General features: G+C 43.8%; 1 protein-coding gene across 3 annotated transcripts in view; it reads right to left on the minus strand.

The window, feature by feature from the left end:
- GFRA1 (GDNF family receptor alpha 1) overlaps window positions 1–24547 on the minus strand; it is a 445406-nt gene that overhangs the window by 224315 nt on the left and 196544 nt on the right. For 2 of the 3 annotated variants that reach the window (XM_077349873.1, XM_077349875.1), the window contains 2 exons: window positions 13679–13981; window positions 11885–11968 (listed from right to left, as the gene is read on the minus strand). In XM_077349873.1, coding sequence (XP_077205988.1) covers window positions 11885–11968; window positions 13679–13981 — 387 coding nt within the window. Of the gene's footprint in view, window positions 1–11884; window positions 11969–13678; window positions 13982–15172; window positions 16228–24547 lie in introns of those variants that run through there. The other variant, XM_077349876.1, reaches the window with a different exon arrangement.

Consider the following 24547-nt stretch of genomic DNA (forward strand, 5'->3'; position numbering starts at 1 on the left):
GCGGTGATTGTAAGCTGCTTTGAGACTCCTTGAGATAGAGAAATGGGAGACATAAAAGCTAACTCTTCTTTTTCATCTTCAGTCCAAGTATGTCTTGTGGGGCAAGATGGAGGAAAGGAAAAACTTTGCTTTAGTTCAAAGAGGGAATGGCTGGGTGGTTACATGCAGAAGCTCTGCTCCCAGTCTGTTCAAAAGGGGCTGAAGCCAAGTTACGTTTTCTCTCCTCCTTTCAGAAGTCACGTTTTCTCTCCTCCTCCTCCTTTAATGTGCCAGGCATTGGGGGACATGGTTGATTCACAGATGAGTCACAGTGACCCTTTAACTACAGTCAAGTGCAAAGGGGGCAAGGGGGGCATATGCAATTGTCATCACCATGGTGCTTCTTCACCAAGTCATAAGGTGGATGGGCATGGGGACACCAGGAAGCAGTGCAGGGCCAGGGCTTACAAGGAGGTGCCCAAAAAGAAAAAAGCCATTCCCACCAACCTCTGTCCCACTGGCTATTGTTTCCATGGCAGAGGTGCTCTTTCACACCTCAATGTTTCAAGCTCAGATAGCAAGAAAGTTATTCTGTACCAATTTAAAAACCATAATTGGAAATTATGCAGAACAGGAAGTAAAGGGATACTATTTACAGCCAGTTTTCACAAGTAATTTTCCTTGACTTGTGAGCAATCCCAACTTTATTTGGCTAGGCAGATAACACAATACAAACAGAAATCACACAGCTAGTTATCTATGACTTCCCAGTTCACAAGATGGCTTGGATCCTGTGAACCACCAGTGGAAACAGCTATTTGTCTGGGATCATCCTGCATACCCTTTCTCCAGCAGCCCTTCCGAAACTCAGAAAAGTTTATTGCCTGGATTGAAGGATTCACTTATCCTAAGAGCTGCCCTGGTTCAATGGCTGTAATGGGAAGCTAGCCCTATCTGCCTGTTGCATGAGCACAGCTCAAGAGAAAGAAAAAAGCTATCTCACCCTCTTTTTCTTCCCCACTGCCTGACCTGCAAGACTATTAGTGCATGCAGATGCCCCAACCCCATGCAGAAATAAAAGTTTTCAGAGAGAGCTCTGAAGGAAAAACGGAAGATGGGGAAGATCCATATTCTTCGACCCCACACAATGTAGGTAAATCTATCCACTCTTGACACAGCTGTTCGAAAGCACTAACAGCCATTGATCTGAAGTAATTAGACTGGGAAGAATTATACAGAACTGATAGGATTTTACTCAGTCTCAAATTAAAACAGTAATAAATAAATTATAGAAAGAAAAATAGTTGTAAGAACAATGCAATATAGCCAATTTTCCATCACAGAAAAGTGTCTGACTGGGAAAATAGTGGACCTAAATTTTTGGCACTAAGTATTTCTTACAGATATGCTTAAAAGCTAAGAGCGTCTTCTGAGCCTCATCTGCTACATGTCAAAACTTTAATGGAAAAATGTTATTTTTGGACATCAAGTAGTAATAAGATTTATGTAGATGGTGAGGGCAAAGATTCATCTCTACTACTCAAATTGTCTGATATCATCAGCTCTCTTAAAAACCTGTCAATTCTGTACATTTTCAAGTCCAAAACAGCCTATTTTTCTGCCATTACACATTTTGTATTCCATCTCTCTCATGTTACATTTGTAGCAAGAGAGTGGTCTATACAGGACAATAACTTGACATTTGTCAAAATTGCCTCTCATTCACTAGACTCTGACATTAAAGTGTTTCTGAGCAAGTAAATAACGGAAATTGTGTTAATGACTTATTTCAATAGCAACGATTCCAAGAAATTGTGTGAGTTTTAGCTACAGAAAACTGCCACATTGCTTATTTTAAAAGGTTAGCAAATGCTAATGTAAAAAAGAAATTGCCAAGTTTACTTTGGAAAATTGCTCCTATAGTACACCAAAAAGCTATCTATGAGATCATGTTGCTAACATGTGTATACTATAACAGGATTCCTTCACAAAGCTTAAACTACATTAATCCTACAGTTGATCTCGCTCCATTTATACAGTCCTTGGGAATACTGATTTGTTTTTATTAAAATACAATTTGTGCCTTATATTTCAAACTTAGGCCTATTATGCATGGACATTTTTCCACATTTTGCCATGCATTTCTGTGAGATTTTCTTTTTCATTCTGCATTGATTTACCTCCATTCAGTGCTCAGTTAGCTTTCTGGTTGCTGTTAACCTTGGTTTTCTGAATGTGGTTCTGTGCTGATTTTCTGCTTATTACACTTCTGAGTGGCCGGTACTCCAAAAGTGTACATATTCCCTCAGATTTCCCACACACATCTCTTTACTGCCTCTCAATGGTCACTTCCCTGCCCACATCAAGGTCATTTTGCTAACTGCACCCTCTGATGGACACTCGGTGTCCATTGATTCATTTCCCCCTCATTGTTTTATATTTACATTTTTTTAACAAGTGGCAGGAATCTAGCATTATTAGACAATCACTAGTCTTGGATTGCTGGAGAAAAAGAAATAACGGGGAAATTATGCTTATCGAGTTGCTCTCTGAGAAGCCTCTTCACAAGTTCTCAAAGGGAGGGGAAAAGGGGAAAATGCCAGCAGATCGTGTGCCCCCAATCAAGACCAGCAGCAAGCACCACAGCTCCTGCCAGTGCTCAGGTATGAAATGGAAAGAAAGCTTTAGCTCCACCAGCCAAGTATCCAAAACTATCCAGAAAGCAGAGGACAGTGATTGTTTCCCAGGGCCATTTCGCACGGCTTCAAAGTAGCAGAATGGTTGCCATTTGGAAACGCTACTAATTTGCCATAACCCACGACGTCGTAGACAATCTGCAACAATCCTGAAACCAATCAGCAAAAAGCGCTTCGTTGTGGCGCTTTCAGGGGAATCCAGAAAAGTGGATTCACCCTCCGGATAGCGATACACTCCTGCAACCAATCTGCAACAGTAGCGCTAAAGACCTGTGCGTTACCATTGTTGCTGGTTCTTCAAAGTCCCTCCCCCTGGCTCTCTCCTCCAAACTTCCGGCGAAGCGATCGCCATTTTTTTTTCTCCGAGCGAGCGGGGATAAACGCACCGGCGAGCCTCTTTCTGTTTAGAGGCTTCCCTGGCTTCAGTCCTTCACCTTTAGTCACTAAGCACAAACCACTGAAAAGCCCGTTTGCTGAAATAAAGTCACTTTATTTTTTACACATAAATTCAGCCGAAAATCGGGCTCGTGAGAGGGGGGGGGGATTTTTTTTTTATCACTCGAGGCAGCGTGCAAACGATCATACAATCAAGCGACAGGTCACATTAGGCAGCTGGATGGGTCTCTCCGTAGCAACGAATCTACCTAGATTCGTTGCTATGGGTCGTTTTTTTTTTTAAAAAAACCTTTCTTAAAGGGAAAGGGGCTGTTTGGGAGCATGCTAACGGCTGCCCATTGGCTGCTTGACGGCCAGGGGCGGGACGAGCTTGGCAATAGCGCTTCCATTCTAGCGATTTCTGCCGAGACCGGAAGCCTGTGGGAAACGCTAAAAAACGCAACTGATTCCACTACAAAGGCAGGTATGCATAACGACGAATTCCACTATTTTAAATGGCGATTTTTCATTCCGCAAACAATTTGCAACAAAGATCCCTGTGCGAAAAGGCCCCCATTTTTCACTATAGTTGATAAGAGAATCAACTAGAGACTGGCAATAAGAAAAGGGAGCTTCACAGCTGCTCTAGTCAGTATCAGAAATAGTTTGGTCAATTTCAGGGTTGTTTTTTAAAAACTGTGTTTGTTCCTTTGTGTCCCCTGTCATTCAAGGAACTGAACCATGATTTACTTGCTGCTACCACACACCTGTGGTAGCATAACTAAACTAAAAAAAAAAAAAAACTTTGGACGCTAGGACCCCACACATCACAAGTGATATTCCCACCCCAACTAAAAAAACTGCATTTTTTTTTGTTGTAGCTAAAGGGAAAAATGGGTGTGTCCAGCAGACACAGAACCCAAAGTCAAGTTTAAAGGCTTGACTGTCTGGATTACCTGCAGTAAACTGTAAATTTGTAATAGGCCACACTAAACCATTGATTAATGGTATCAATTCTGCCAGTGATGCTGAGAGAACTCAGACCATAAAGAGATAAAAGAGTAAAACAAAAAAAAATTAAATTTTCATCACTGAGTGCATAAAACCTACATGCTGAAATATTGTAACACCCTGAGACTGGCAAACTTTTGCAACAGATGCGTGGCCTTTTTTCTGGATTTCAATGCTGAGCCTAATGAAACCCATATAGCACCTAGCTCCTTTCCCAGTTGTTGTTGTTGTTTGTTTTTGTTTTTTTGCTGTACAAAGGGAGTGGAGCCACCCACCCAAAAGTCTTCTACAACTCACAATCTATGGATAATCTAAGTACAATCCTTAGACTTCACACATCAAAGACAGGAGGGCCTCTCTAGCCTCATGGAGAGAGGAAATGGTAGAAATGAAAAACTGCAAATCATTTCTTCAGAAAACGAGTTGAGAGCACCCAGTTCTCCCAAGCCTTTTTTTAAAAGGCCAAGAGGCCAAAGATCTCTTAATATCACACCATATGGAACCAGGAAGAATTATGAAAATTCAAAAAAATGCAAACTGGAAGATACTGAAGCAGTTGCCCAAGACATTTCTTCCTGTACAGGGCTCAACCTGATTAGAAGCAAACCAGTGTATATGCACAATGCTGATAATTGTTGCCTGCCTTGAAGCAAATTCTACTGCTTCTGCAGCAGATCTGCAGACAGAAATGTCAGTGAGCACAAACTTTTTTCATATATTCATCAGATTGAATTCTTATATAAAAGTATGGGGAAATGGATGACAGGTTTGGATGACCAAAAGATACAAATACAGCCAAACACATTCTGCTACTCTAATTTTATTATTAAAAGACATACAAGCGATATTGCATAAGTTACATTCAGACTGCAGTCTCCTAAAACACTTCCCTGGCAGAAAGCCGCACTGAATAAGATGAGTAGAACTGCTTAGACTGTCAGGGTAGCTTATGAGCTATCACTAACATTCACAAAATAATCACACTAGAAGACGGTGCAAACTCCAGTCCATTTGTGATCTATCAATATTTAGACTTTTAGCATCAACATTACTTTCTATGCAAAAATTTGCACCTCATTAAAACACACACTTTGACACACACCGTTTTTTCTGGGCCAATCTCATGCTGTTACTTTGCTTAATCATTTCCTCTCCCCCTTCTTTGAGTGAAGCTTTGAATATCCTTTTTTTAAAATTAAATTTGCACCATTGTCCCAGCTGACCATGCAAGTGCAGGGTTTTTAAATGGTACATCTGTTTCATTTTAGCATGATTTTGATCAGCAGACTGGAACAGAGGCTGCATGGTCTTAGTTTGAACTGGGGTTGTATACAAGCACAATTTGCCTTCTACAAACAGACAGAAATGTATGATCTTGGTTATATCTGTTTGTGCCCTCCGAGTAACTGTGAGAGCTCATTAAAAGAGCAAAGTTATAATCATATAGGATTCTTTTCTTACACAGTAATCTCCTTCATCAGGTACATCATAGTTAGGATACTGTTCAGTGATGCAGAAGCAGAATCATGGGCTTTACAGTTTGCCACCCACTGTCATACTATAGCTCTCTTAATTTCTCTCCTTTTCCACATTTTTTCTCATTTGTTTTTGTCTCCCTTCATCTAATTTTCTGTCCCTTCCCCCCTTATTTTTACTTCTTGGTCTCAAGACTTCTTATCCCTGTCCTCCTTGGTGACAGAATGTATTTAAGAGGAACATAGTAGCAACCTTTTGTTAATATTATGAACAGAAGACACTGATTTTACTGAGCAGTGTCCTTTGCACTGGTTCTGCTGGGCTTCCAACCCCCTCCTTGCTTGAACAGTGATTCTGTGCTTGACATCTGTCCTGCCATGCTGGCATTGCCACAATGGCACTGGGTTCTGCTAGGCATTCTGTGATTGCTCTGGTACTGCTAGGCACTCTGTACATTACACTGGTTCTGCTGGTCTTGAAAAAAATACCCCATGCACATACACATAACCTTTCAGTTTTTACTGCAGAGATTCTCTGGTTTGACTCTTGAAAGCTTATTCCCTGAAACTCTTTTTGGTCTCTAAGGTGCATTTATTTCATGATTATGAAAGGGCCTGCAAGACGGAGCTCTTCCACCAGGCATATGGTTGAGGCCAGGGCAGCTCTCCCACTAATCCATCAGAGGATCCCCTCCAATATTGAGATCTCTAACATCGAGATCATTGTTAGATCTATTGTATTGGTGCCACCCTCTTCTGAATATTATTCTCTCCACCAGGCTGAACTTGGGGGGAACTCAGGTAACTAAGATCAGAATTGTGACCACCGCCGCTATATGTTATATGTAACTTGTTGTTGATGTAAATTGGGGTTTTTATGGGGATTTTATTGTGTTTTAACTATTTATGTTGTAAACCGCCCTGAGACCTATTTGGAGAAGGGTGGTCTAAAAATTAAATAATAATAAAATAATAATAATTACCGAAAATGATCTGTTGTCTAAAGGAGGGGGATATGAACAACTTGTCTACTTCTGATGCCGAATATGCTAGGTATGCCAATCCCTTACAGGGTGGCAGGGAAAAAACAAAGCGGTGGGGGGGGGAATGAAAAACCTATCCACCCCAGAAACCAAATAGGCCAAGTACACCACTGTGGTACATGATTTATTCCTACTAGCCACTTTGCCAATGTGAGACTCACAGACTTGCATAGCCAGGTCCAAGTGCTTTTGCAAGACCTGCCTCCATGACCAAAAATCAGAACCTGCCTCCTGCCTGAGTAGTATCTGGAAAAGGTACCTGGAAAACAGAATCAGTACCTACAAGCACCCTTATAAGAGTCTTAAAGAACTTCTCTGGATGCCCAGCACTTTTTGTACAGTAATAGCAAGAGTTTAATAGATGTTGAGGGCTCTGCACCATTGCCTATCATACGATATGTCCAAAAGAAGTCAACACAGCCCTCATAAGAGCAATAGTTAAACATGAGACTTCTGGATAGCACCAAGGTAGACTGTAAATGCATAACTTCACTCACTGATGTACATAGCTAATTTATCTGGCAGTTCTACAATCCTTTAACAATATGTAGCTTTCTACAATATTAATGAATATATACTGATTCAAAATCACCAACAGGATTCTGGTTCTTACCACTCAGTCAAAATGCAACCCAAAGATATAAGCTTTAAATGCTTTGTTGCTGAAAGGACCATGTGATTATTTTTAATGCTTCAATAAAGATTCTTATGTTCTATATCTCTTGAATTGATTTAATTTTTACAAGTACATATACAGGCACAGTAATGCCACGATTAAAACCTGTTCTATCTGCCACTTCAACAATATTGCATTGTGAGAATGCATTCCCAACCGTATCCGGCCTCTTAAATGTTGACTAACCTTGCCCCAACTCAGGCCCACACAAACAGCACATATCATGTAATATCCCAATTCAATTGCAGCAACATATATATAGTCCAATATAAAAGCCTTTGTATCTTATTCACATTTTTAATGACCTACAATACAGTTCTTTCTTTGATGGATTATTTCCTTTCACTACTGCTGCCTCAAGTGGATCCACTGAACAGTGGTTTCAGTTTAGAGATCAATGCAGAACAGCATGCCCATGCACTGGGCCTTTTACATTTCAGGTGGCACCAGAAGCTGTTTCTGACTCTTGGCCACATGCATAGAAACTCCTTCTGAAAATCAAGAATCAGAAAACTTTCAACAGCTACTGAAATTATTCAACAGTTATGAAAAAGGGGGGGTCAACATCAACTTCTATATTATTTTTAATGCCTATTATTCTCAGGACTACACCTAAATGACCCTGATTAAATTTGCATTGTTAGTTCAGTTAAGCAGCACTGAATCAGGCATAGCTATAGGATCATAAAATATGCATACCTCCCCATGCTTATAATACCTTGTCATTGGGATTAAGTAAAACTGGCCAAAACAACATCTGGCAGCATTAGAATTTAAACACAGAGCAGCTTTAGCTGATCAGTCTCTGCTGCGTGTTTAGTAGCTGTTTCCGCCCCTCCTCTCTCTTACTGTATGGAAACTCACCTGGAGACCTCTTATTGACTGACTGACTTACATTGCTTACTCAAATAATTGGTTTGCAGTTAGGAGAATCTTGTGAGCAGTTAAGTGTTGACAGCAAAACCCAAATTGAATGCATCTGAATGAAACTGGAAGACTGGGTGAATTTAAAGACAGCTGCATGCTCACATATGCAGCTGTGTGACCACGTCACAGCTGGAGAGTATGAGGGAAGCAGCCATGTGAGTGGGCAACTCCTCCTAGGTCAATTGGTAACAATTCCCAGCATTTACACGGCCCTAAGTTTGCATCTGTCAAACATAATACCCAGCAGCATGGGCTCATACCTGAGAGGGTTTCATGCTACTTTGGATGGCTGAATATCACCAAAGAGAGAATTCCATCCATGGTTTTCTTGGCAAAAATGGTATTTTATTTATTAAATTAAAATATTTATATCCTGCTTTGCCCATTTGGCACCTGGTGACTTAAAGACATGACCACAAGGCTAGGTGAGGCAATATGATGCAAGTTATAGGACAGAACAACAGCCTCCAATCAACCAATGGTGAAATATACTATTTTGCCAGACATGGGCTGTAAGCAGGCCTGATTGCAGTACATTTATATGGAAAAAAGAGGTTCTGTGTTGCTAACATAAATAAAGTGAGGCAGCTTGTTTACCTCAACTGTTTGGGTATTGTTAATATCCTTCTGCTTCCTTCCACAATGTACAGTGTTCCTTCAAATGCTAAATTACAGCAGTCTGTATTTATAAGTTTCCCTTCACATCAATGTGAATCTGATTTGGCACTAGCCTTTCTCAAAACTATTCAAATATACTTACGCTCAAAATGTATTGATGGCCCAGTTTTCTCCTCTATGAAACCCAAAGTGGCTTCACAACATCCCCCCTCCAGTTTATCCCCACAACAACTCTGTGAAGGCGATTAGGATGAGAGTGGACTGCCAAGGTCACCCAGTGAGCTTCCCCAGGGGAGTGGAGATCTGAACCTGAATCTCCCAGCATACTCTAACTCAGGGATAGTCAACCTGTGGTCCTCCAGATGTTCATGGAGTACAATTCCCATGAATTGTAATGCTGGCAAATGCTGGCAGGGGCTCATGGGAATTGTAGTCCATGGACATCTGGAGGACCGCAGGTTGACTACCCCTGCTCTAACTAACCCACCATGCTGCACCGAGCTAATTTATGCAAAAGGGTGTGGCCTACCTGGGAGGTGGCCCTCCCATGGCTGTGAAGGCATCTCAACTGGCACAACCCTGTTGTGTGAAGAATGCTCACTTAAGCCCTATTCCCTCCATAGTCCAGATGCACTACGCATGCACAACCACCATCTTAGCATGATTCCGCCTCTCCTTGGTCTCATACACAATATTTACCCAATGGAGCGGTAAAGCATGTTTAAAAACTTGCAGGACTGAGGCCCACGGGCCCAGCGTAAGATTCATAAACACGCCATGATTGCATCTGAAGCGACAGAACCATCTTATTCCATAGATATATTTTCGTCACAGTAGCATGCAGGACTGCAGAGGTCATGCAGAGCCCCTATCGGCTGAGGGAGCGTAGGCTAAATATGAGGAATGACCAAATCACTCTCCTCAGTCAACTGTGCATTCAGTAATTATCATTAAAGACAGTTACAGAGATTCCCCAAATTGCTTCTACTAAATTATTAATGAAATTTGCTCTGATCAAAGGAAAGGAAAGCTACAGAGAAAGCACACAAAACTGGGGACTTAAAAGACTTGTACTACCACCCCCACCTCCCCCCCCCCCCCGCATGTAAAAAAAAATCATACTTAAACACTGACCAGGTTTGGCAGAGGAGCAGATATAAACCTTGCCTTAAGCAAGTTTTGCTAATCAGATCAGCAAAAAATCTAAACAGTATATATGCACTGCCTGTTATATAGGCAGTGAGTCAGAAAGAGTAAAGTGTGCAAAGCTTCAAGGAATTAATACAGCTATGCAGTCAAAGGATCCTTAAAAGCTATCTACCACTGTAGACTTCAACAGCTTTAAAATGTTAGAATTTTTTTACCATAAAGTCTAAGCCAGTGAACTGTCTATCCCTCTCTCTCAAACTAATCTCGCAGATCTGAGCCTTCCACTTAAATGAGTGGAAATACCAGGTAGAATAATATAAAACAGATCCAATCTGAATGAACAGATCATACTAATCAGCTCCAGAATAATGACAGCTGTTAAAGTTGTGTGCCTATTATGTAATTGCTGCAACAGGCAGCTATGGAATCCAACTCCTTAACACCCCCCCCCAAAAAAAAGTTTTTAAAAAAGAAATAGATCTGATTGGAGGCAGAAAAGGCACCTCAATTTGTATCAATTTTTAAAAGACAGATCAAAATTTGATCTTAATGTGATTAAAAGGGAACAATGCAAGGTTTGCATTGGCTTATTCAAATAGAAGCTGGCATGTATCACTTATTTGAATTGCCTTCAAGAAACAATTTCCTCTCTATGCCACTTATCCTGGTACTTTGTTTCTCCAGTGTCTTAGAGTTTCTTTCTTTCTCTAGTACAGTCTGGCCAAAGAAGCTGCTATCTTCACCAAGGGAGTGAACACTGGAGTGCAAGTATGTAAGGGTGACAATGGGTTATTGGACTTAGTTATGATATCATCGATCTAGAAGAGAAATGCTGCATTCCACACAGGTACTGAATTCTGAATTGAATATTAACTTAACCTGCAAGATTACAGTGAGGTTTAAAGTATGCGGTGCCAGCCAATATTACTGACCCAGGAGCAACGCAATTTAAGTCTTGAAGCATCAGCAGTGTGCCCCATTCCCTTCTACATAATTACTGTGAGGCTGACCCCCCCAGTTAACTGCACAAAAGAGACTTTTGGGAAGCAGAATTAATTAATTAACAGTTCAAACAAAATAGGAAAGTCTTCATTCAATATCTTAAATGAACAAGGCACACATTTTTGCCTATCTCTTCAACAGTTAAAAGGATGATAACATTTGCCTTTGTCTCAGCCTTTCATAGACTACGTTAACAAATAACCGTGGCTTTTTACATTCCGAAGGCAGAGAATCAGATTGCCACCTACAGGTGTATTTAGCTGTTCTTTTCTTTTCCTATTCCTGGAACAGAATGAAGCAGGGGGTGTGTGGGAATGACAGGACTTTTTTCAGGATTAGAATTACAACATTTTTTTTTACATTCTGCATGTGCAGAACACAACAATAAGTGGCTCAGATGACAGTGACATTAACTGGAAAAATGTAAATTGCCATTTCCCACAAAGACCAATGACACGGTGGCTTATTCACACATAGTCGCACGTCACTGGACGCCTCAGCACCTCCTGACTCACAAAGAAGTGTATGAGCCACTTCTCCAGAGGAGCACTGCATCTGCATGATGTCAGCTGACAAGAATGCTCCCTCTGTGGAGCTGGATCTGTGATGCTGCTTCACACATGCTGACTTTGCAATCACCAAATGATGAACAGGCAGTGCGGTCTCACCCACAGTCTGTGGCTTACAAAGTCTAACCATTATACAAGACCAAATGAGTTCCTGCCAATAAGATTTCACAGAACAGTCAATACTTCCTTTGCAGGCTTGCTACAGTTTATATTTTCTAAAGCTTAAAATCTAGCTTGAGCAGATTTCTAAATTTAAAAAAAGAAATATTACTCCCTATTCTGAGAAAACTTCCATTAGCCCATCAGAAATGATTAACTACAGTTGTAGCCCATATTGCAGTACAACAATCATAAAAGTGTTTACCTGACAGGACGGGTGCTAGCCTCATTATGTCTGATAGTCTGCTGTTAACGGGTTCATAAGGTGACTCTTCAAGCAAGTCGTTTCCTAAAAATAATTAAAAACAGAAGGATCTTCCTTTAGCACTTCTTTATGTTTTGGAACCTTAATATGTACAGAAGCTCTGGCCTATTACTGTGCACCATACACAGTCAGCTGCTGATTCTTCTCCTAGTTTGACCTCTCCAGGATCTGGACCAGTTCTTACCTCCTTGCGCCAGCTTGGTGTAGTGGTTAGGAGTGCTAACTTCTAATCTGGCAAGCTGGGTTTGATCCCACGCTCCCCGCATGCAACCAGCTGGGTGACCTTGAGCTTACCACAGCACTGATAAAGCTGTTCCGACCGAGCAGTAATATCAGGGCTCTCTCAGCCTCACCCACCTCACAGGGTGGCTGTTGTGGGGAGAGGAGAGGAAAGGGAAGGTGATTGTAAGCTGCTATGAGACGCCTTCTGGCATTTAAGAACCAACTCTTCTTCTTCCAGAAGCCTCCTCTTGCCCCTCAAACCACCACACCAAATGCTCAGCAGTTTGGTCACCTCCAAATTATTACTCAGCAGAAGATCTGAGATTTTCTCATCTGCTACCTATGCTATATCAGATGATGCCAAAATCTCATTTCTTTACAAGTCTTAACACTTGCTGTTCTCAAAAGTCCACTTGTTGCAAGTCCTTGGGAGCTTTTTAAGAGATGTCTTATCAGTAACTCTTCTGTGACATCTCCCAGCATGAAAAAAAGGGAAATATTAGCCTGTGGTTGTCCTGCCTGCATGAGGAGTCACCAGATAGGAGGGGAGTCTGGGGGGGGGGGATTCCCCTGTATACTCACAATAATAATTTATTTTGCATTTAGTTGCAATAATCTGTTATTTGACCAAAGAACCATCAACAAAGCCTGAATATTTTGAAAGTAACTATTTTATGGTAAAGAGCGATAAGAAACCAAACTACCCAAAAATCATAATTTTTCAACAGCAAATAAATACCAAGTGATTACATTATTCGGTATTGAATAAAATACCAGTTTCAATTAAGTCCCACAGATATAGAAGCATCAAATATTAAATAGACAGACAGACTATGCATAAGGCACATTAAGATCATACAGGGCCCTTAATTCTTTATCAACCAAGGGTCAGAGTTCAAAACTGTATTAGCAGTCCTATTGTAGCAGGAAACAATGGATGTTCTGGCAAATTCACTGCTCTAAGACTGAGCTATTAGGATAAGTTACCTAAAGTACAAAAAAAAACATTCTTTCTCAAAAGATCTCTTTCTTCCCAGGATGTGTGGATGTTCACAAGCAAGGAAAGGAAGCTACTTTTAAATACTGACTCTGCAGGGCACTTAGGAAACGATTAACTCTGGTTTGACAGGGTGGCTGCATTGTGACCCCTGAAGTTGGATCTCATTAACAAACATTTTAAGACCCTTCTTGGGCTAAGGCGGGGGGGGGGGGGGGGGAAGCCCAGCCCCTAGCAGAGGGCCTTGTAGATTTTGCACTTGTTAATACCCTAATCTTTTGACTTCAGTTTACAAAGGTCAACTGAGTCCCCCTGGAGGAAATCTTTTATTCTGCATTTCCCAACAACAGGCGGACACAGCAGCACCAGCCGCTCACGCTGGGCGACACAAAAATGGTCCATCATTTGCAGCTGAAGAACACAAGGGGAACAAGGGAGTCACCTGAGGGGAGAGGCACCAGCCAGGGGGAAAGCCCCTCTTAGCAGAGGGGAATGGGGACCGTTTTCCAACGTACCCTGTAGGCTCTGGTACATGCTCCAGTAAATACGCAGGCAGTTTTTCTCCTTCTTCATGCCCCTCTTGCAGCGGCAGTTGTAGAGTGATTTCTGCTTGAGAGCCTCCATGGCGCTTTTGCACTCGTCCTTCGCCTCCAGGCCTGTCGCCCGACTGAAGTTGCTCTCTTTGCCAGCTACGCATTGCCTCAGTGTCCTGTATTTCGCGCTGCAGCTCTGCTCCTTGAGACACTGGTCGTTGGCTTTCACACAGTCGAGACGCTCCCCGCCGAGCAGCCCGCTCACTTCTGTGGACAAGAGCACTTCTGCCATGAAAAGAGAGCAAAAGACATGAGCAGAACTCCTCGACAGGCTGTGAGGATAGAGGCATCCATCCAGAGAGGCTTAGGAAGAGGCATTCCAGAAGCAAAGGAAGCACACAAGCGGTATTCTAGTCCCTTTGCTCAGGGAGTCCCTGAAACACTGAGCATCATCCCTCAAGCAGCTGAATAACCAAGTGCTCCAAGCTCTCTTCCTAACGAATTCAGTAGTCAACGATAGAGCCAGCCCCCCCTCCCTCTCAGTCCCACTCCCCACCGTTCAAGCCAAAGTGTTTGGGAGGAGAACTGAGCATTTGCTCTTGGGAGCCTCTTCCTTTGGAGTTCAGAGAGAAGTAACTATTTTAGCTAAAGAGAAGCCTGCTTGGCCGAGTGGGAGCTAGAACAATACCACAGAGGTGAACTTGCACAGTGAAAGGTTTGTTCCTCTCTTGCCTCAATTAAACACACTTCCCCTGCATACGCTTAAAACACCAGCAGCAAGCTCCATGTGTGCCCTCAGTTTCCACAAAGGCTTTCAATCTAGGTTCACAAGCCACCAGATGAGAGCCGTCTCCCCATTGAGTGATCTCCCCACCCCCCAGGGCTTCACACTCCACCAGCCCCCTTTGAATGGCTGTGCTCATGACATCTTCTACTGGAAAGGCAAAACCTGACATTTTGTTTGTTCCTGGGTTTCTCTCCAGCCACCAGGATTTCCTTGCAGAAGGGAAGGGGAATTGCAGTCCATGAGCTTCCTTATTTCCTTTCTTGCTGACAAGAACATGCAGGCATGTGTCCCCCCCTCCCACACACACACACACACACAACATGCTTTTTGTCAAAAGGTGCAGACTCGAGCTCCAAAGCATTTGGGAGAGTCACACCTTAGAAAAGAAATAATTTGTTTCTCTTATGGAAGAAGATCCACACTTCCTCTCCTGTTAAGTTAGCAAAGATGAGCAATTATTAGAAAGTTTCCCTTCCAACTTGCTAAAATCTAGTTTAAAAGCATCAGGCAGTACCTTTTGTGAGCTTTACCTGGGCACAGTTCATGCAAAGGGATGAGAGGTTAAAAAAAAAAAAAGACTACCGAAAACTTCCTTGTTCTCTCCTAATAGAACAAGAGCTGGCAAGCAGCGGCTATTGGGGTGCACCACGCCAGCCCCAGGCTTTATGGAGCCACGTACAGACACTTACCCATTAGGGGCAAAACGAAGTAGAAGGTGGCCAAAGACATCTTGCCGTTTCGCTGCTCGTTCCCCTAAGCGAGCTTCCGCCTGTCACTCCAAATGGCAATCAGCATATAGATATTCCAAAGCGGAGAGATTCCAAAGCCCCCAAGTTCATATCCATTGAAGTGCCACGAAAATGCCCACCCCACCCTCCTCGCGCTTCAGTCCACAGGGACTACCCAGAGCGACCGCTCCGCCAAACAAACCAGCCCCCCAAAAGGCGAAGATTTCTCACTTAGAGCTCACATCCCAGCATCCCGGAAAGCAGACGCGTGGATTTCTCAATGGGAGCGTGCGAGTGCGACACGGAGCCGGAGACTCGCCTGCCTCTTTGGCGGGCAGCACTTTCCCCCCCAGGGAGGGACTCCCAAGAAATAGGAAGGAGGAGACGAGGGGGGGGGGAGAGAGAAGAACAAAATTCCAGGCGCCCGTTCTCCGTCCCGCTGCCACACAAGACCGCTCCGGAAAACCCGCTCTCTTCCGCCCTTACAGGCGCCTCCAAGTCATCGCGGAGTCTCTCCGGCTCTGGCTCCCTCTGCCCAAGTCCGCGGGCCTGGCGGGTTTGCTTCTGCTGAGCTTTGTGTCTCCTCGTGCAGTGGGGCGGGCGGGGAGAAAGGCTGAGCCCCCCCCCCCCCCCGACGCCTTTTGTGCGGCTGCCGGCCGGGCTCTCTGGTGAGCTCGCCTTGCCCCCTCTGTTGGAGAAGGAGGCGCAGGCAGCGAGCAGAGCGCGCTATCGATCGCGAGGCCGGGCCAGCTCCGGCAGGTGCAGGGAGCTCTGCAAGCGGGAGCTCTGCGAACCCAAGGGCCGCGCGCTCCCCCGGCGCCTCTGCCAAAAGTTTGGCTCTGGCCGCCGCTGCTCCTCCCAGTCGGGTTCCAGTGATCGGCACAGGGCAAGCCGCGCTCTCTACACGCCAGAGCTACACGCCGGCTGCGGGTTAGAACGGGGAAAGGGAGGCTTTGGGGACTGGCGCTGAGATCCAGCCATGTGGCCTGGGAACGACAGGGACCAATTTCCTACCCGCAGCCCGGGGGCTGTGGAGTTGGAGACCAGCTGAGGCAAATTTCCGCTCTGCAAAGTTGATTGTCTGTCCCGCTTGACTGCCGACGCAGAACAGGAGAAGCTCCCTGTTAGGTCCGAGATGGATCTTGTGGGTTAATGACTCACAGAAACTGGAATTGTTGCAGCTTTTTATTGGTGCCAGAACATGATATGAGTTTGTCTCAAAACCGCACTGAAAAACATTCCCCTGAAACCCCACAATATATGCACACTAGAGCAGTGGTTCTCAACCTGGGGGTTGCGAAAGACCATTTCACAGGGGTTGCAGCAGGGCAAACAGCTTGGCCGAGGGAGGGGGCATCTACACAACAGCCTTGCGGGGTAGATCGAGATACCGTGTTCCTCTGTCTGGAGCAGTGGAAAAGAGCAAGATCAGAGTGGTTGGACAAGAGGCAGAACTAAACTGAGAAACCCCGGGTGGAAAAACCAATTTATAAATAATCATGAACAATGGATCTTCACACCATTGGTCAGTTGCGGTTTAATTTCTGTGAAAGAACACTTGCATAATTTTATGGTTGGGGTCAGCACAACATGAGGAACTGTATTAAAGGGTTGTGGCATTCGGAAGGTTGAGAACCACTGCACTAGAGGCAAAGCCTGTTGCACCCTGGAGTACAATGGGCAGTAGCACACACTTGCACTGTGACCTTCCTGGATTTTGTGCCCCCCCGTTCCCTACTCGATCTTGAGATCCAGTGTGGTGAAGTGTAGCAGACTCTAACCTCACGAGCTGGGTTTGATTCCTAACTCCTCCGCCATATGCAGCCATTTAGGTTGCCAAATTCCAGGTGGAGGCCTGGAAATCTTCGAGAAGATGAAGACTGTATGAAAGAGAACGAGACAGAGAAAGAAAGAGAGGGGAGGAAGGAATCAATTCTTCTGAAGGAAACAACTGCTTTGGAGGGGCACTGGTTCTCCTATCCCCACCTCCATTCAACAGTACCTACAGAGGTCTCCACTGACCCCACCGTCCCATGAAATCCCACATCTTCCAAAGGCCAGTCTGGGCAAGCCATAGAGAGGTGGGATGCCACCTTCCTGCCCCCACCCCCCACATCTTCCAAAGGCTGGGCCAGGAGGGCTGCAGGGAGGGCTGTCAACTTACTGCCATTTCCTAAAGGCTGGGCCAGGCAGGGAAGACTACAGGGCACTTCCTCCTTCCCGCCCCTTCCTCCAAATCTCCCAAAGGCCAGGCTGGGTGGGAAAGGCCACGGGGGATGGCTGCCTCCTTCCTACCCCCCCCTTCTCCCAAAGGGCAGACCAAGCAGAGAAGGCCATGGGGGTGGGCCACTGCATTCCTGCTTCTAATGGCTGAGCCAGGTTGGACAGAGAAGGCCATGGGGGATGGGCTGACCCATCCTCCTCTCCCACATCTCCTAAAGGAGGGGGCATTATGGGGGTGTTGCATCCTTCCCATCTCCCATCTCAAGGGCCCGAATGGGTGGAGAAGGCTGCTGGATCCCCCCCCCCAGCCTCTCAAAGGAGAGGTAGGGTGAGGGAAAGCAGAGTGCTCCGATGGTCAGCTGCAGGGCCATGGGGAGGTTTTGTGAACCCAGATTCCATTAGGGAGGAATTCTCAGAGGAAAAGCCTTGCCAGGAGCTCCCAGATTCATCCAAGCCTCAGCTGGATGAGAGCTTAGCCAGATGTTCAATTGACAGAGAGATCTGACCAGCAGGAGGGAATGGGGCTGCAGGCAAACCAGGGTTTAGATTCCAAAATTGTAGTAGGAACTCCTCATTCCTCTGTCCAGCCTCCAGCTGAAGCTCCCTGCCTTGTCAGCCCACCTGGCTCACCTGAGCCCATTAAGTAATGCCAGTTATGTGCTGAAAGACAGCTCCAGTCTAAAAGGCACCACACCATGTTAGCAAGACAGCTGCTGACAGCAGAAGACTGTGAGTTATCACAGAGCGAGGACTAAGAGGCTGCTGACAACCTATATTAACTTGAGGCTGGGAGATCTGGGTTGTGGACACAACCTGTGACCTGCTCCTTCTGCTGATGCTGGACTACTTGAAGGAACCCTTGACTCACTGGACTCAGGACATTAATTGCATTCTGTTTGTCCCTTGACATTTTGGTTTTGAAATACTGAATATCTCTGCCTCCCTGGCAGATCATCAGTGCTTCCTTCCATCACAGAACTGAAACCTGAGACCAGCACAGGAAGTAAAGGAAGCAGTTGGCTTCCCTCCTTTCCTTGGCGAGATGGAGGGTGAGAAGAGGTTAAGGGTGGAACAACTTACCAGCAGCAGAGCATTTCAAAGAGGCAAGCAGCTCTTCCACCCAGCAAGCAGCAGGAAGAGGAAGAAGAGGGCAGATTGGCCTTCATTAGAAAAGAGACCTCTCTCCCTATTGGCAGCACACCACCAGGGAGGGCCAATCAGGTAGGGAGTGAGTTGTCTGCATGCAGTTTGAACTACCGTATTTGCCGGCGTATAAGACGACTGGGCGTATAAGACGACCCCTCCCAACATTTCCACTCAAAATATAGAGTTTGTTACATTACATTACAGTACTGTGGGCCACTATGGGCAGCTATGTCTATTCCAACTGAAGTGCACCCGGCGTATAGGATGACCCCCCCATTTGGAGGCATGTTTTTCAGGGGGGGGAAATAGTCTTATACGCCAGCAAATACTGTAATTAGAACTCATTGGCAGAGTGAAATTTGAACTGATTGGCCCTCAATGGGAGTGTGCTCTCTCCCTATTGGTAGCTCACTCCCAGGGAGGGCCAATCAGGTAGGGATTGTTTGCATGCAACTTCAACTTTATAATGTTTGGGAAAACAATACAAAGGGATTGCTTGTGGCCATGCTCCATTGGCTGGATCCCACTGATGGGTTTAAACTGAGTGGATCCCTCAATGGGGATCATTCGAGTTCGATGGTTAGGACCTATTGGTGACTGATCCTACCTCAGACTGCATGCTTGGTCCTCCACTGGATTGTTAGTCTGGCCATTTACACAATATTCCCAATGAAAGCGTGGCTGCCAGGCACCTCCTCCTGAAGAATTCCCTGCCAGGTGCCTAGGCACAGGCAAAAACGCTTTGGGGCGCCCCTCCTTTCTAGGCCTTGTTGATTGGGAAGAGTAGCGCAGTCTAAGGGGGAGGGTTGCTAAGTGGGGGTTCAGAGCCACCGAACAAGGGCAGGCCTGTGCACCAGGTGGTGTCTTGCAGCCCAGAAGGTATCAAAGCATCATGAGACCTTCCTTGCACCCTGCAGCCCTTAGGAAATGAGTTGTGCATCATGGACCCTTTGCAGCAGGCCCATTAGTTCTTTTCAAGTGTGAAGTGCCCCCTGCTCTGATTTATTACCACAAACCACACACCAATTCTTGTTTTGGTGTTTTTGCCTCACCCAATGCAAAAACTGCCAGAGTCCTCTTTTATCTAATAGGACCGAGTGATACTACAAGGGACTAGAGATTGCAAAGTCAAAGAAGTAGCGAAAGATGTACTTGAAAGATGTAGAGAAAAAGAGCAGCCTAATTGTTCCTGACCAAGTGGCTCAGTAGAGGAGCAGAGCATTTCGCTTCCAATTTATAACTGAATGCTTCTAGAAGCCCAGATACTACCAAAGTATTTGCTGTGTGCTAGACTTGTATGCATGTAAAATGTGCAGAATTTTCCGAGTAGCAGATCTCTTGAAAATTTCATGAGGCTTAGAGATGTATGCGCAGACATGCAGTTCTGATACACATTCGGATATGCCATCGTTTCAGCCAAATAGGAGTTCAGTGTCTCAATTTACACTTGGCTCCTGAATAAACAAAGCAAACATATGTCACAACTTCATGACAGATGGTTCAAGCAGAGCTGTTAGTTGTTTTCACACACTTGCTACTTGCATAGCGACCCCCCCCATAAAAACTCTCTTGAAAAAAAAATGGACTTCAGTTCCAGATTTTATCCCAAATGCACATACAGCAAAACCTTACCACCTCCTCAATATTTACAGATGTTTTGGGATTCACAAGGAAGCAGAGGAGCAAATTCTCTCACCTATTCTGATCAAGAGAATACAAAAACAAAAAATTCTTATTCATCTAATATTTTTCCTCTACCGTGAAAGTAATGTTGAACATAAGAAGAGCCATGCTAGACAAACTAAAGGCCATCTAGTCCAGCATTCTGTTCACACAATGAGCTACCTTTAGGAAGCCCACTAGCAGAACAACAGCAAAATGATCATCCTGGCCTGTGCTCCCCAATGGCTGATGTAAAGAGGCATACTACCTCTGGTGCTGGAGAGAGTAGTTATCCATCATGATTAGTAGCCATTGATAGCCCACTCCTCCATGAATTTGTCCATTCCCCTTTTAAAGCCATGACTGCATCCTATGGCAGCAAGTTCCACCAATTAGCTTATTAGTTGTGTGAAGAGATACTTGTATCTCCCATCATTCAGCTTCAGTGGATGTCCCCGGGTTCTAGTATGGGGGAGGGAGAAAAGTTTCTTCTGGTTCTTTCTCCCCATACCATGCATAAATGTGTAACTATCATGTCTCTCCTAATTCACCTTTTTTCTTGGCTAAATAGCCCGAAGCATTTTAACCAGTCCTGATGCAGCCGATCTAGCTCCTTGATCATTTTGGTTGTTGTTTTCTGAACCACTTCAATATATATTTTTCAGTTGTAGTGACCAGAATGGTACAAAATATTCCCATTGTACTCTCACTATAGATTTGCATAAGGGCAGTATGACAGTCACAGTTTTATTCTCTACTGCTGTTATAATTTGTCTTTTTCATAGAAGCTGCACACTGGGTCAATATTTTCATTGAGCTATTTACTGCCACCTCAAGGTCCCTTTCTTGGTCTGTTGCTGCCAGCTCAGATCAGTCTGTGTGAAGCTGGGATTATTTGGCCCAATATGCATCACTTTCCATTTCCTCACATTGAATCTCATTTGCCATTTTAATACTCATCCCGGCAGTTTTTGTCTTAACCATCCTAAACAATTTAGTGTCATCTGCAAACCTGGCCACCTAATTAATCACCTCTAACTCCAGGTCATTTATAAATCAGTTGAAAAACATTGCTCTCAATACAAATCCATCTATTGCAAGAACTGTCCATTTATTCCTACTCCCTGTTCTTTAGTCAATTTCCAGTCCTCTTATCCCTTGACTTGCAAAAGTTTGTCCTGAAAAGCCTTCTGGAAATCCAAATAAACAATGTCTGCTGGTTTATTCCTATCCACATGTTTATTGATGCATTCAAAGAATGGGATTTCACGGGGGATTCAGGATCCCCTGTGAGAGAGGGAAGCACAAAAATCACATTCTGCAAGCTGAAGCAGCCACCCCCCAACCCCACCCCCCATGTACTGGGTATCCAAGCCAAAGCCCTTTCAAGCCATCTTCCTAGCAGATAAGCGTATTCGTGTCTTCTGAAATACTAATTAAATGTAGCCCCAAATTGACCTTGCAAATGTGTTCAAGTAGAATCTGGATGATATGATGTGATTATTTTTTGAAGCTTCAAATATAATATGTTTACTTCCATAAGCTTAATAGGTTTCATAGACACAGTATAAATATAATTTCCTCTTGAAACTATAAATCTGTCAGGAGTCCACTGAGGGAAGCCAGCCATGTATGAAAAATCACCATTTGCCCAAAATAAAATTACAAAAAATGTTAAATAACCTGCTATTATAAGATATATGCTACTGGACTACTGCTTAACAAAGAAAACCAATGATTAATATAGAAATCCTGCAACAACCCTAACAAGACAATTGTGTGTTTGGACTTTTAAGACAATGAGCTAAGGAGCAGGTGAGAAATGATTTACCCTTCAGTTTCACAGCACACTAAAAACATCAAGGTCTCAGCAAACTGCAAGAAAAATCATTCTAATTTAATATATTGATGTATCCATTGAAGACTTTTATATACTGCTTTTGCATATAGCTGTTCTTTAAAGAAGTTTATATTTGGAAGGAGGAGAGCTGGTCTACCCAAAAGAGTCACAAAGTGGCTTACTAACACATTTCTTTTTCTCTTCCCACAACAGACACCTTGTGAAGTAGGTGAGGCTGAGAGAGCTCTAAGACAATTGCTCTATGACACGCTTTCTCAACCATGGGTTACCTTAATGAGGACTTTGGTTCTTGCGTCACTCCCTGATTACTTCAATACTACTTCCATATAGCCAAGTTCTGTGCCCACATGATTCAGAACGATAAAACACAACCATTATCATCAGGTCCTTTTTGCTAATTTAACTGAACATTTTCAATTTTTATATTGTTTTAAAAGTTTTATCTGCCATCTGGTCTGTCACTGTCTAAATAAACTTGTACATTAATATTACTATGCTGCATCAGAAGTATGTATGTTACCTATCTCTCTGTAGACTCATGCAGCTGGTGACCCTGTGCTGTTTCCACTTGGACCTGTTCACTTCTGTTGTGCGTTACCATGCATGAGGGAAGGTTGCAAGACTGCTGACCCTGAGGGAACCTACTGTAGACTCATGCACAGCTGTGTGCTTAGAGCTGTACTGTGAAACCTGGGCTGCAGTGTTAGTTTCCTCCTCTTATGTCTTTGTTGCTGGCCACAAAATAACCCCAAAAGTAAGATTTCCTTTGAAATGACTTTAGTAATTTCCTGTGGCAAGTTCCAAACCATCATTTCCTGTGTCCTATGGTAGTGTCCTCCTCCAATGAGCTACCAAGCCAAGCAATTGTTAGTGCCGGGACTTCCTGTAGTGGCTTCCTCTATTCCTTGACTACTGAAAAACAGCCAATGTTGTGGAATTCCAGCAGGATTTGAACTTTCTCCTGGGGAGCCTTTCTGTTCTTGAGGTACCTCTTCCACCCTTTGAGCTGTGGGGGAAGTAAGGGGTACAAATGGTATAGCACTCTTCCATGACTGGACCTGAATGTTTGAAGGCTTCTTCTGTTGCCAAAAGCTCTGGGTTTTGTAGTTAGTCACATTAGCTGAGGAACCTTCACAGCAGTCTATGTTAAGGAAGGAAGGAACTGCTGTCATATTCTGACTGTCTGTAGTGCAGTGGGTTAGATGCCATCATGCGGACATTCAGTTGTCACTTGGAAAGACTAAAAAACATTGTCATTTTCTTTGCAACTATGGGTGGCAGAGGAGTTAATGGGGTATTATGTGAAGTTCTGCCTATGTTGCTTTTGTCTCTGCAGAACCATGGTTGGACTTCTGACTGGAACTTCATAGAATAATGATTATGTTGACAAAAAAACAGAGTAGCAGACACTGGTACAGTAGCTCCCAGCAGAACAGGATCAATGGATTAGCCAGTCTATTTCTTAGATACTATTCAGGTCCAAGACTGTATTTATAGACAATTATTATATTTCTTTTAGAATTCTTTGCATGCTGGCCTCATGCCACAGAATCCACTCAAGGTATGCAGACTTCCTGTAATAAAGTATGTCGTTTCTTTTTAGTATTATTTAAATGCACTCCATAATAAGTTATATTATCCCATTTTTACTAAATATGGAGCAGGCTTAAAATAAGCAGAGAATGAATAACAATCTGTTCTATGCAATATATCTGATAATTGACAAGTTGCCAGTGCGCTGACATGGAATGGACATTTCTAAAAGCCATTGAATCAATGGTCCATATATTGGACAATACTTTTTACACAAAATTTAGTTTAAGAATTTAAACTTTTAACAATTTGACAATTAGGCAGCTTCAACAATCTGATGAGACTGTAAGGATGATTGGCAATCAGAAGCAAGAAATCTAAGGGCATTTCCGCACATCATAAAAAGGCGTTATGCTAACTGAATGGCAAAGTGCTAAATTATTTTTGCACTTCTGAGTCCCTCCTCACCTTTTCTGCTATCCCACCTTTGCACCTTTTCATGCATCTCACCCTCCACAAGTGCTGCTGGAAATGGTGGAAGAGAGCAACATGCCTTATATGTGTTCCGCTTCCACCTGTCAATCAATACAGGCAACCAATTCCCTTTCTCCATATTTTAAAGGTCCCACAATGCCTGCTAATTTTTTTTTATAATGCATACTTCTCTATTGAAATGGCTATGCATGGATGCATAGTGCTTTTTGAATGCCACCCCTTATGGGATCATGAGTTCTTTGAGACATTTAAAAATTAATCTCATTCCTGATTTTGGGGCGGGGAGAGAAAACATTCGAGATGCATGCTTTGTGTCACAAGTTTGAAAAAAATTATTTTATTTATGGCATCGCCTTAATGCTTCTCTGCCTATTCATTGCTCCAGGAAGTTAGCCATTAAAAAAAAGAGATTCCTG

The sequence above is a fragment of the Paroedura picta genome, chromosome 8 (assembly GCF_049243985.1).
Source record: "Paroedura picta isolate Pp20150507F chromosome 8, Ppicta_v3.0, whole genome shotgun sequence".
Taxonomy (NCBI): Eukaryota; Metazoa; Chordata; class Lepidosauria; order Squamata; family Gekkonidae; genus Paroedura; species Paroedura picta.